General features: G+C 36.0%; 1 protein-coding gene across 1 annotated transcript in view; it reads left to right on the forward strand.

Annotated features, from left to right (window-relative positions):
- The window catches only part of Hook1 (hook microtubule tethering protein 1), a 55,740-nt gene extending 43,470 nt beyond the window's left edge, over window positions 1–12,270 (forward strand). The window contains exons 15-22 of the mRNA XM_052176783.1: window positions 171–311; window positions 1,802–1,895; window positions 3,409–3,443; window positions 3,963–4,045; window positions 4,577–4,677; window positions 6,581–6,682; window positions 8,438–8,506; window positions 9,037–12,270. Of these exons, the coding sequence (XP_052032743.1) occupies window positions 171–311; window positions 1,802–1,895; window positions 3,409–3,443; window positions 3,963–4,045; window positions 4,577–4,677; window positions 6,581–6,682; window positions 8,438–8,506; window positions 9,037–9,207 (796 nt within the window). The 3' untranslated portion in view covers window positions 9,208–12,270. The remainder of the gene's footprint in view (window positions 1–170; window positions 312–1,801; window positions 1,896–3,408; window positions 3,444–3,962; window positions 4,046–4,576; window positions 4,678–6,580; window positions 6,683–8,437; window positions 8,507–9,036) is intronic.
- Window positions 12,271–13,572: the final 1,302 nt, after the last annotated feature.

Below are 13,572 nucleotides of genomic sequence, written 5' to 3' on the forward strand. Positions count from 1 at the left end.
ACGGAGCAAACTGACTTAATGAGTTGCTTTACAGGGATACATTGGAACATGTATGCACAAACACGTATATATTCTTATACACACAAATAAGTAAATGTAGCAACAATTTGAATAGAATATAGTGGATTTTATTTTTAAAACTGAAAGACAAACTTTCTTTTCAATATTAGAGAGGTGTTCATTCGACTCCAGCATGAAAACAAAATGCTTCGCCTGCAGCAGGAAGGGACAGAGAATGAACGCATCGAGCAGCTGCAGGAGCAACTGGAGCAGAAACACCGCAAGATGAACGAGTTGGAAACTGAGCAGAGGTGACTCCTCCCTCTGGATATCAGGGGACTCCATTACCTACAAGTGGGGTTTAGTACTGTGGTCTGAATAGACAGCCAAGCATGTTTCTCACCATTAAATTTAGGAAAGAAGCCGAGGAATTTAGTCGAGTGATACTATCATACAATATATGAGTGATATTTCCATGTAGTAGTCTTGTAAGCCAGGCTACTTATTTCTGAATTTCACTAAATATCCTCACAACTTAAAGAAAACAAGTGAGTAAATAATGGTGTGACAGCTACTACAGTAGGGTGTATGGATAGGACAGGATTTTATAGTCAAATGTTTAAAATGTTTTCACTGAAGTTTATGTAATTTCAATAGTATTCTATGAAACAAAACCTAACACAGATCAAAACTTAAATTTTTATATAGAATAAAATGCTTTATGGAGATTTATATTGCTGAGATAAATTGTATTTTTAATAATATTGGTCATTCTATAGTCTTGGACATGGAAATGACATACTAGTAATAAAATATTTGGTGAGAATAGAAACAATGTAATATATAAACATAGGCAAAGTTACATGCAGTCCGTATCATAAATTCAAGTCACTTAATTTCAGACTCTGTTCAACTAGCTACAGGAACAGTCTGCATAATGAAGTGGCAAATAGGGTGCTTCCCTATTGAAGTGCTTAAGACTTGTGTAATCCTAAACAAAGAATATTCTCACCTGGCATTTATGAATGTCCTGTCAGAATCTTCCAGAATACCCTTTCTTTTATGCTTCAAGCTTGTTTTTTTTTTTTTTTTTGTTTTTTGTTTTTGTTTTTTTTTTTTTAATGTTAGAGGCTGAATCCCAAGGTTCCTACATGGCAAGTAAGCAGGCACGCATTCTGCTGAGCTCTCTCTCCACCCTCCTAAGGAATGGTCTCATACAAGCACTTTTGGGGACCACTTCCGATAAATCCTCACTTTGAATTAGTAATTTTGATCATACCTTTTCCATAGATAATAAGGATGTGGAGATCCTTATTGAAAGATCTTATTGATCCTTTTGAACTTATTGAAAATAGTTCGGCAGCTTATAAACTCTAGTTTTCACATTGAAAACATCTGTTGGTCTGACTGCTTAGTGCTAACTTACCTCATCAACAGGGGCACTCATTATAGAGGCAGTTGTAGCTAGGCAGTTTGCTTATCCAGCTTTTACCAGATCTTAAAAGAGATCATTGCAGTTTCAGACACTTGAACTGTTTTTCTGTGAGCAAAATAGAGACTTGACTATTACTGTCTTGCTAACCCTGTAAATGCTAGGTTTCAGCTTTTGGTGAACTGGTAAGGAATGCTAAATCTGTAACTACATTCAGCATGTGCGCACATCTGGTTCTACCTATTGTGCTTGTCACCTTGTACTTCTTTCCGCTAGCATTTTCATTAAATGCATGAATGCACTTTTATAACTTCATAACTATTTGGGCTTTAAATATGAGTAAATAAATACCAACTCATGTCACAATAGGTTGAGTAAAGAACGCATCGGAGAACTACAGCAGCAAATTGAGGACCTCCAGAAGTCATTACAAGAACAGGGCTCTAAGTCTGAAGGTGAAAGTGTAAGTAACAAAGTCCATAACTTGCATGTTAATTCTCTAATAGTTTCTGCTACCTATTTGTCTGCATTTGAAATGCTACCCTTCTCAGTAAGGGTACCTTCAAATACCGTATATATCTGCAAAGCAGATGCATTAATTTGCCAACTTGAATAATAATAGATTATTCATATGTATCATAAGATGATTTCTATCTGTTCTGCTCAACATCTATACTTAAATTCTGTCTTGCCTTAAGGGAGTAGTACACTTTGGGACCTAACAGATCTGCTGGGATTTCACTAAGGTTGGCCTGAAGAAAGGCAAAAATGAGAAAAACTTCCTACTAAGAAAATGAGAATGAAACAAATAATTAAAACCAACAGGTCATTCAGGCAGTCGTGGCTAGTGTGCAGGACATTAAGTGTGCAGTTTGAAAACAGTACTCCTATTATTTTCTCTCTATACACCTTGCCAGAGTCTTTCAGACAGTGTGGGCTAAGATAAGAAAACTAAGATAAGAAAATATAAATTGTGACATATCTAGCAGCTGTTCCATACTTTACTTGTGTATGTGGGGAAGAAAAGAATTGAAAGAGATATATGTAGTTGATTAAAAGAAAAGGTAGATAGACCTGGATGGATTAGCAGATACCAGTTGATCGAAAGTGCTGGTGGGGAGGAAGCTCCAAAGTTAGGAGACATAGAAAGGCAAACCAAAAGGGCTGCATTTCCTTTCTGTCTTTTACATACTTTATATGGTTTTTTCTTTCTTCCCTGGGGACTTGGAACATAGAAGTCATCTCATGCATGGCGGCATCTCATATGTGCATATATACGGTATTGTACCCTCTTTAATACAGATAATGCTAAGCCACATTAGGGAATATTTTTAAGATGGCACATATTTAGGGTACTATATTTTGGGTTGCAGTGTTTTGAAGAGTAATTCTTTTCATGTTTTGTTTATAATAATGTCCACGTTATCAGATTGTGTCTTTTAAACTTTATAGGTATTTAGTAGGTATAGAACTGCTGTATGATTCAAAGTATTACTTTTGAAAGGGGAAACTTGCTATTTTAAATTTGTTTTTAACAAAAATCCAGTTGTCTTATCTTAATGTTGATATTAAAGTGCTTTCATTTACAATAGTAGTTTTATAAGATAACTATTAAAATCTGTAGTTTTTAACAGTTATCTAGATACCAAAATGTTTGATACTCCTCAATATATCACTTTCAGCTTCAATTTGCTATTTTTCTTCAAGTTCAAGTTTAATTTTTACTGTGTTCAAAATGTGCAAAATTTTTCTTTGTTCCCGTTTTTTACTTCATTTCCTAGTCTCATTTCCTTTCCCTTTTGATGTAGAAATTATATCTAAAATTTTAGGTTTTAGAAACTGTGCTGTTACAAGTACATGTTTTGAAGACTATTTTTACATAATAAACCTTTAAAAGAGGTGCAGAGATTTAGATGTTTTGGCAATTTACCCTTTGCAAGTGAGTCATCTTAACAGCAACTATTTTAATTTTATAGTCCAGCAAATTAAAGCAGAAGTTGGAAGCTCATATGTAAGTAAAACTGATGTTTTATTTCAAAGGGGAAGGGGTGTAGAAGCTTCTGGAAAATATTCTTTTCTGATTTGGTGAATGAATGCCTATGCCCTGATGTTCCTAGACTACTCACCACTGCTACCAAAAGCAAAAGAAAACATGTTTAACTGTTGATGCTGCCTGGCAGCCTGCCCAATGCCTGTAGTTTTAAACAGCTAATATCATCTGACACATTTAACCAAGCAGACATTACCACCTTGCTTATATGGTTGCTAACTCTATAGAGCACTTCTTTTCTTTTGCATAGAAAGTGGAGGTGCTGAGGGAAAGGGCAGCAGTTTTGGAATGCTCTGTGTGTCAAGTGACTTAACATCCTCACAGCTTCAGTGTAGTTAGGGAATTATGTTCCCATTTAACTTGTGAAAAAATAAGGACCAGCGAAATTCTTGCCCCAAGCCCAAAAATTTATGTGGCGAAAACCAGTTTTTAACCTCAAGTCTGTTTGACACCAAGCTCGATGCTCTCTCTACTACTCAGGGAAAAACTAACAGAAGTCCATGAAGAATTACAGAAGAAACAGGAGCTCATTGAAGACCTTCAGCCAGATATAAGTCAGAATGGTAAGTGCTCATTATAGTCTGGATCAGCCTTCTCAGGCTCTGCCCTTCTAGTAAAGGAGCTAAGAGGGTACAGTTGTGCACATTGCATAAGAACCATGCTATTTTTTAATGCTCACTTCATTTGCATATGATGTAATTTTAAAACAAAAACCAATTTAATATGATGAACTGATTGATATAAAGGAGTATCAAACATTGTGTATGCTAGTCAAGTTAATACTATAGAATCGGAGTAAAATAATTGAAGATGGATTAAAATAAACTTCAAATCAGGCAGTGTTTTATTTTCTTTCATGTGAACAGTATACTTTGTTTCCGTGATGCTTACTAAAAAGAACAGAAGTAGATTATAGATAATGGTTGGGTGTACATTGCTTGTTTTTGATAAGAATAAATGACAAGGAAAAATTAAAGGGTTTTCTTAGAAGCAGTCTTACGTCTTTGGAAAATAAATTTGATAAATACAGGTTTTGTGTGCAAATCAACTGTTTTAATAGGTAATAATTGATTTAATTTTATTTTCACAAATAGCCCAAAAGATCAATGAACTTGAAGCGGCTCTTCAGAAGAAAGATGAAGACATGAAAGCGATGGAGGAGAGATACAAAATGTACTTAGAGAAAGCCAGGAACGTGAGTGACACACTCCCTCAGCTAGTCCCTGTGCCCCTTCGTACTTAGTTCTGAGTGCACTGCTGCTCGGAGTTGAACCTAGTCACTTTGCTGTTCTCTGCCTTGTCTTGCCTTGCCTGTGAGGTTCTGCCATCTTCCCTGTGACTCCTGCATACTTAGTCACATTCCATCTTAGTGTCAAGTGAATATGACCTTAGGGATGGCTTGAACATTGGTCGAAAGGAGTGAAATTACCAAAGAAAGTGGCTACTGTAATAGGAAGTCTTTTACTTCAGAACAATGAATCTAAACTTCTGTGCTAGTGTTTGTCCAGTCATTGCCATGCATATGAAATGCACAGGGAAAGTGCATGTCTGAAGAAGTGTGTTGATTTGTCAGGTTCTAACTCAAATGACCCACTCTCTTCCTCTATAAAATGCTGCCTGTGTTTACACAGCAGAAGCGTTGGCTATGTTTAAGTGTGTCCTCTTGCATTGCATGGCAAAATATGCTTTTATGTTTTTATCTTTTGATACAAGTTGAAGTATCTTGATGATGCAGAAGTCTGTCTTGTATTTCTGTAGCCCAGCATTAACTATTTTGTAAATCAGAGGCTGGACTTGCAGCTGTGCTGGTAATCCATCTTAGTCTTGATCTCTTTTTTTTTTGATTCTTGGCCTGGGTTTCTCCCAAATAAAGATACTTGACTGGATAATCTTTGATAATTTTACTAGCATGTTAGCAAAATGAACAAGATTATTAACTTTTTGGGGGCATCTTTTAGAATATCCAGTTGGCTTTATTTTACACCTTAGAGACATAAAGTTTATTCTGATGCTCACCAGACTAATAATGTCTTTCTTTTCCTTATTGTATACTTTAACTCAGTTATCTGTGAAAATACATTTTCACAGTCTGATTTTCATATAAATATTCCCTCAGAATGTTAATACATCCTGTTTATTTAATAAATTAAGGGATTTCATGGTAGTGCAACCTTAAAATAATGGTAGTATATTTATTTGTCTTAATATTTAGAGTCCATATATTTACCAGTTAAGATGGCAATGTGAGTTGTAGCAAAAGTTGAACCCCAAATATCAAGGCTTCATATGTTGGAAATTTCTTTCCTAATTTTAGTATATGTAATCATAAGTGTGTGTGTGTGGGGGGGGGGTCTCTGAAATACAGTCATTCAGGATTTAACTTTGGAGCCCGAGGTTTACTTAAATTGTCAAAGTACTAGATGAGGAGAGACAATATAAACTGAGGAAATACATAAAAGGTCAGGCCTGGAAACAGCAAAACTCAGTGGCAGAGCTCACATGTGTGGTCACACTAAAGATCTAAGAAGACAAAAGGATATACCATAGCTATATTTCAGAAATAGAAAGCAAATAGATTTGATAAACCTGAGGGACCTGGGTGGCTCACAACATCTGTACCTCCAGTTCCAGAGGATCAGATGACATCCTCTGGTCTCTGTAGGCATAAAGTATACATACGGTACACATACATACATGTGTACAGATAGATACCTAGAGATGAGGTCCAGAAGGTGGTGATGCCCTTCATTCATGGTTATCTTTTAATTGGAGTACAGTGGAATCAGAAGGTTTCTGAGCAGAGGTATGGAATGATCTGAGTTAAATTGTTATGGGGTCATGACCAGGTCACCTTGAAAAATAGCACTCAGACAAAATAAAACTAATAAGTAATTCTAAAAAGCTAAACAATCAAATATTAGTGCTCAAAGTTTAACAGAAAGACTAAGTTGCTGCCATTGAAGATGTACAAGAGAAATTTGTTTTGGTTGTGAACAAATTCCTAATGACTTTGTGGATAATCTGTTAAAATTTTTATAAAGCATGTTCTTGTGTTCTTGATACTTGTAAAGTGAAAATTAACTTTTTTCTTTATGTAGGTAATAAAAACTTTAGATCCCAAATTAAATCCAGCATCAGCAGAAATAATGTTACTCAGAAAGCAGCTGGCAGAGAAAGAAAGAAGAATCGAAATTCTAGAGGTAACGCCTCCACATCCACTCAGCTCCTCACCCCTCCATGGAGTCCTGGGAATTAACCTCTATTGTGTTTGCCGTTCATAAATCCTTTATTAATCATGGTGGGGTCCTGATATCTGGTTGAGTTCTTAGCTTTTTTTTCTTTTCTTATACAATTTTTACACTAGTACTTATATCATTTTTATAAATAAAGATGGATTCGCTATTAAGATTCTTTAATTGTTCTTTTAGTTTCTCTGGTAAAATGTTCACAGGACTACTATTTACAAGAATTGCTGCTATTTGTGAAATGGATACACACTCCTTTAGAGTCCATGCTGAGCTGTGTTATCTGACTTTTCCCATGAGCTATGATTGGCTTCTTCTCACATAACTACAACAGTCTGTTCATACCCTTTACCTTGTGCGTTTTCTCACCAAGTCATTATGAGCTTTGATGGAATTATTTTCACTCAGAACTTTTAACATGTTCTTTCCTACATCTAGAATATATATATACCAGGATGATGTGTGCTTGCTATCAGCATTTGTCCAGTCAATGCCATGCATATGAAATGCACAGGGAAAGTGCGTGTCTGAAGAAGTGTGTTGATTTCTCAGGTTCTAACTCAAATGACCCACTCTCTTCCTCTGTAAAATGCTGCCTGTGTTTACACAGCAGAAGCTCTGGCCATGTTTGAGTGTCCTCTTGCATTGCATGGCAAAATATGCTTTATGTTTTTATGTTTTGATACATGTTGAAGTATCTTGAGGATGCAGAAGTCTGTCTTGTATTTCTGTAGTCCAGCATTAACTATTTTGTAAATCAGAGGCTGGACTTGCAGCTGTGTTGGTAATCCATCTTAGTCTTGATCTCTCTTTTTTGATTCTTGGCCTGTGTTTCTCCCAAATAAGGATACTTGACTGGATAATCTTTGAACTCTTAGTTTTCCAAGTGTTAATTATTCATTAAAGAGGGAGCCAGTGCACACCATTGCTAATATTCAAAGCATATTCCAAGAAGAGCAATGACACTCTCTAGAGGATTCTGAAGGCAAAGCCTCAATTAACTCAAAGCATATGGGTGCTTAATTTTTGCACACTTATCTCTTGTGTGTAAGAAAAAAGGGAAGTTGAGTTGCAGGGGCTGTTCTCCAGGTGTTTGGGCCTGCATACTCTCTGTGCTGTGAACCTGTTTTTTAGGGAAGATACAAGCATTGAGTGTTATGTATACTTTTTATGTGTGTCACCTAGATCTCTCATCAGAATTACAGAACTTACTGTATTAGAATAATAAAAGTACATCAGTTTGTACAGTGGTGCATGGATATAGTCATAGTGAGTGGTAAAAAAAGCTGCCAAGAAGAAATACGAAAGAGTTGTGCTGAGGAGCCTAGCAGTTCGTCTGCTGGTCCTTTCTCCTTAGTTTGGACTCCTTAGATAACAGCACCATGTGGATAGTTCAGCTAGTTGCTTTTGTCTCAAGTCATGGAAACTATTAGCACAGGAATTGATTACAAAGGGTGTGTTGTACATACGTTTAAGTTGCTATTTCTGAGTAACATTTTTAAAATGAAGATTTCACTTTCTTTGTCTTTCCAAAAAGTTTTGATTGTGTTCTGTATAATTCACTTCTTTATTTTTAGTAATTTATCTACCTCACAAATGCATGCATTTCTCTTCTCCCAGGAGTGAGATAGTATGGAATTTACTTTGCTTTTAGTAATTTTGGGGATACTATTGATATCTTAATTGTCTTAATCATTGTTTCTATTGCAGAGTGAATGTAAAGTAGCAAAATTCAGGGATTATGAGGAAAAACTCATTGTTTCTGCTTGGTATAACAAGGTGTGTTGAGTTTCAGTGGTGAGTGGGTTTAAATCCTGTTGATTACTTTCTTGACCGGAATAATAGAAGGAAATATGTTTTATATTAGTACAATACAGTTGTGTTACAACACTGACAGAGTAATATCTTCCCTCATCCGAAAGCCAGTAGACCAAGCTAGAGTATTTTGTCCAGGTAATGTTATATCACCTGTACCTTCCAGATCTGTTTATCTGGGCTCTTCTGTTTGATGTGTTGGGTAGTGCAGTGATGGTTCTAGTACACATACATAATTGCTTTGGAATTTTTTTGTTATAATAAAGCAGTTCTGGCATGCTGTTTGTGGCTGTTGTTTTCAATGATGTAAAATTTTGTGGATAAAAAGAGAGACACTAAATTTTATGCCCTCTTCCTAGTGTTGTCTGAAATAGAAGAATTAGCTTTTGAATCCTTAATATTTTCTCAGCCAAAGCAGGAAACCACTAGCCTGCTAGAACTGCTGTAATAATTACATTACATTTAGCATGTTATTTATCTGTTTCTTTATTCAGAGCCTGGCATTTCAGAAACTGGGCATGGAGTCTCGGCTTGTGAGTGGTGCTAGTGCTTGCAAAGACAGTGTTGCGGCTGCTCCTGCCCGCTCCTTCTTAGCACAGCAGCGGCATATCACCAGCACCCGAAGAAACCTCTCTGTGAAAGTCCCAGCTGCAGCATCTGACTAGTCTACAAAGCAAACACAACAGAAGTGCCTCCGAATGTCTGTACCCCAAGAAACTACCAGATAGAAAACAAAGGTTAAGATGCTTGGTAGCAGCTAGTTTTGTTTTGGTTTCACTTTGAGACAGGGTCTCATAACCCTAAACTGGCATAGAATTCACGGTGTTTTCAAGGATGACCTTGAACATCTATCTGATCAGGCCTTCCTGCAGTTTCTGCGAACTGGGATTAACAGAAATGGTTGTTTGTAGACCACCATATCAAGTTTAAATAATTCTAGGGATCAAAATCAGATGCTCTACTAATGGAACAACATTCCCAACCTCAGAATCAACTATATTTAAATCAAAACATATCAAAGCAACAATTCCAGCTTACTTAGAAAGCAAAATACAGAATCAGCTTTGTCTCTGGGCAGCACATTTGAGTAGATGGAAGTGTGATGAAGCAAATACTTGGCTTGAAATGGCCTCATGAGTGGGAAAGCAAATGCATATTCCAACTTTGTTTCTAGTTGTGACATCAAGTCAGTTAATTTGAAAGAAGTAATCAGTAATTTGTCATTTAATATCTATATTTGTTTTTATGGAAGTTTCCAGTTATGTATGTGGAAAAAAAACCTGCTCAAGGTGAATTTTTTAGCCTGGTATGTACAGTTTCCTCTGTTTGCTAATTCTGCCCTCTAGAGGATGTGTCAGCATGCTGTAGAAGCTATAATGTTTGGAAAACTTTGCCCTTGGGGTGACTTTGTCCTGTAAAAGTGACTCATTAGAAATCTGCCGCTTCTGAGTTGTATGCCAGTTTGAACATGAAGTGCTGTGAATGAGACTGAAGGGTTAGGATGCGAGATAAACTGACATTTGTATGTCTGATGAAAAGAAGTTACACTTTGCAATACCCACATGCTTTTAAGCATGGCATTCTTGTGGGCTTTGCTTTCTAAGAAGGGATATATCATGCATAATTTTGCCTCTTTATTGAAAAGAAACAGTGATGAAAGAGCTTATAACCAGTTTACTTTCTGCTTGCTTCTAAGGAGTATCTAGAGCTGTATTTGTGGCATTCAGTTCATTTGTGCCCAAGGCTGTTTTTCCAGAGGTGTTACTTTCTAATTTGTGGTCACTTTTTAAAGTCTCAGCTTTGGAATATTAGTTGTTAAATCCTATTGTTTAATGTAGCCACAGGTGATTCCTTCTTAAGTCAGTCACTCTTTTGACACTTAGTAGCCACATGTTTCCATCATTGTTGAGAGTTCCTGTGTAGTGAGTCACAGTCTATCTTGGGTTTTGGTAACTTGAAGAAATTCTTTGATCCTTAATATAAGAAGTGTTACATCCATTTCAGATGCACAGAGGAATCAAATGGGGACAAGAGTGCAGCAGACACCAGGGAGACAACATTGTGTCTACCCGAACATTCCCAGTGATTGTGTGAAGGAGCAAATTTGGAGGCTGCAGGATCTTTGTTGGATCAGCTCCCCACCTCTGCCCTCATAGCATGAAAGAAGGGATATGTAATATGTAAACAAAATGGGCTTGTGGTGGTTGAGTAAGCCAGATTGAGCTAGCAGGCTGTGGAGCTGTGGTCTACATTTTATTCTTAGTCCTTCGTAAATATGAGTATTGTTCTTTTTGCAGTGTTAACTCATTTAAATGACTGCCTATAAATCCTTGCCCAGTAATTTTAACCACTTAAAATATAAGAATTTCTCAATGATTCGGGGTATTTGAGATTAGTGGCATCTGCCAGGATATTTTGTTTTATCAGGGTTCTTTCTGTTGACTACCTCTTAGATTTTGATGATTCTTGTCTGCATTTTACACTGTTGGTTTGTAGTTTTGTATGTTCTTATGGTGTCTGCTTGCCTGTGTCTTTTAGTGAAATAAGACTTTGCAATTACTTAGCATGCTATTTAATATTTTCTAAAAATTATGACATTTGGGTATATTTTTGTCAATGAAGGCATTAATGGTAATGTTTGTATTTGCTTATAATTGAGATTTTATAAGTTCCCTTTTAATGGAACTGACTGTAAAACATCAACTTCAATGAATTTATGTTTCCAATACAGTTGCTCATAAATTTCTAAGTAAGTAATGTAGCATAAATAAGGACTTAAGAATAGTTTCTTTTTTCTTAAGTAAAAAAGCAAATTTTCTGATTTTTTCTAGTTTTAAGTATAATTTTGAATGTTTGATACATGTTTATACAAAACTAGTGTAAAGTTCTATATCATCTAGATTAATCACAGAAATTCAGGCTGTAACCAGGGTAAGATTCTTTGCTTGTATAGTTTATGCAGTGAGACTGGTGCCGACCAGGTAGAAATCAGATCTAGAACCATGATTTCTCCAAGTATGTTGAAAGGATAGATTGAATGCATAAAATGGATTTGACAAAAGTTTTATGTCGCAGTGACAATAAAGTTAGAAACAACTTGAATTTCAAGTGGTTGTCTTTGGAGTGATACTCCTTTCTCTTTTGGGATATAATTATGACACTGATGTTTATTTTGGGATTAGCTTAATGTATTGAGAAATTTTGAAGTTTATTTTTTTAATGATTCGACTAATGATTTAGTATAAGTAAAAAAATAAAAAAAGTCTTGCCTCGCAACCTTTAGTATCCCTTAGTAATAGCTGGTCTTTGATGACTGGATGTTGAATACTTCACAACCACACGTACTTCTGTATAATGGTATATCTGGCATTTTGGGAGTGATGGTGGTTTATGCCAGAGTACTGACATTTTGTGTAAAAATGAATGATTATGGCTTGTTATACATACAGTCTTACTGTGATCCTGTTTGTTGCACAGAAATAGTTTGGACATTTATAAAGCACAAGTCATCAAAGGAAATAGTGTGTAGTTGTTAAACTTGAGGAAGTTTCAGTGTAGTGTTTAGTTTATTAAAAAGGTCCTTTCTATTTTCTATGGCAAATGCTGTCACACTTGAAAACTAGAAGAAGCAATACTTGATTTATTTTTGTAAGTATTTAGAATATTATTTTAAATAAATAATTGTCAATATAATTGTGATATGTTTTAAATAAATTTCTGCTTCTGAATCAGTTTGCTGTGGTGATTTAGTGGCTACAAATGCATACTTATTTTCCATTTTGGTGAAGGACTAAGCCCACTTTAATTGGTAAGCAAAAGAACATGAATTCAAATGTATTTTTTGTGTGTAAACAGCCTTACATAAAAGTGATTTTTGTGTGTTCTTTGTCTCTAGTTTCACCATTAGAATGTAAATATCTTTTGTTAATGTGGAATTCAGAACATTTCTAGGCAAATAATTTGAGTTATATTGAAGGCTAACCTCAATATTTGTTTTAAATTATCTCTTAATGTAATGATTCCTTTGTTAATAATTTATTGCACTATTGTGGGCATGGACTTCACACACCTTTTCCTCCTTGTGACTAGGTGGCAGGTGCACATGAGTTCTGGCTACGTGGACATGAGTAATACTGAGTTCATATGTGGAGAACATGGGCATGCACCTCTTAGCCCTGGGCCTCACGGGTCCCAGAAATCACATTTGAACTCTTCAGCTATGAGCTTCTTCCAAGATTCTCTTGTGTAAAGCTAGTTTGTATTTTGTTCTGTAACCACGCCCAGCCTGTGTTTATCCTCACAAGCTGTACATAGACTTTAGAAAAGCACAGGTGTCCTGTGTTCTCAAAACCTGTGTGGAAATATTTGGTTCTGTTGATGTTGCTGACTTGTCAGTGAGTGTGTAATGATCACATAAACATTCAAATGTTCCAGATAGAAAAGGATAGGGACAGAGGCACAGAATAAAAGACCTGCCCCACTCTAGCGAGATGCCCAAGATACCCCCCAATATTTATTTTAGGACTAAATTTCTCAACTCTAGAAAACTGTGGTGGCCTAACAAAACCAAAATCATTTTGTTTTTTATTCACCAAGCATGTCTCAACCAGTACGGTGCTACTAACTACACTGTTTAAGTGTAGATTTCAGCCACTTCAAGTTGTTTTGGGAATTGTAGTTTGTAGATCACTTAACTGATTAGAACTCCTTTGATCATGGAAACTTGGAATTCGACAGATCCAGAGTCAAAATTATTTTTACCTGTGCTTATTCATCTATGTAGCTATTATAAGGTATAAAACTTACAAAATTTATTAGCAAACCAGTAACTTCTACCAATCCAAAAGCTAAGAATGTCTTGAGATCTCTAGCACCCCTTTCCCCGCTTTCTGCTGCTGCCTCCCTGATGCCCCACCAGTGTTTGTGATAAACACATTACTTATGACTGCCCCTAATTGTAAAAGTACATGCAGTAACTTTCAGTTTGATGTCCCTGACCCTTGGCTGAGAATAAACAGTGTCTTGATTTT

This window comes from Apodemus sylvaticus, chromosome 3 (genome assembly GCF_947179515.1).
Source record: "Apodemus sylvaticus chromosome 3, mApoSyl1.1, whole genome shotgun sequence".
Lineage (NCBI taxonomy): Eukaryota > Metazoa > Chordata > Mammalia > Rodentia > Muridae > Apodemus > Apodemus sylvaticus.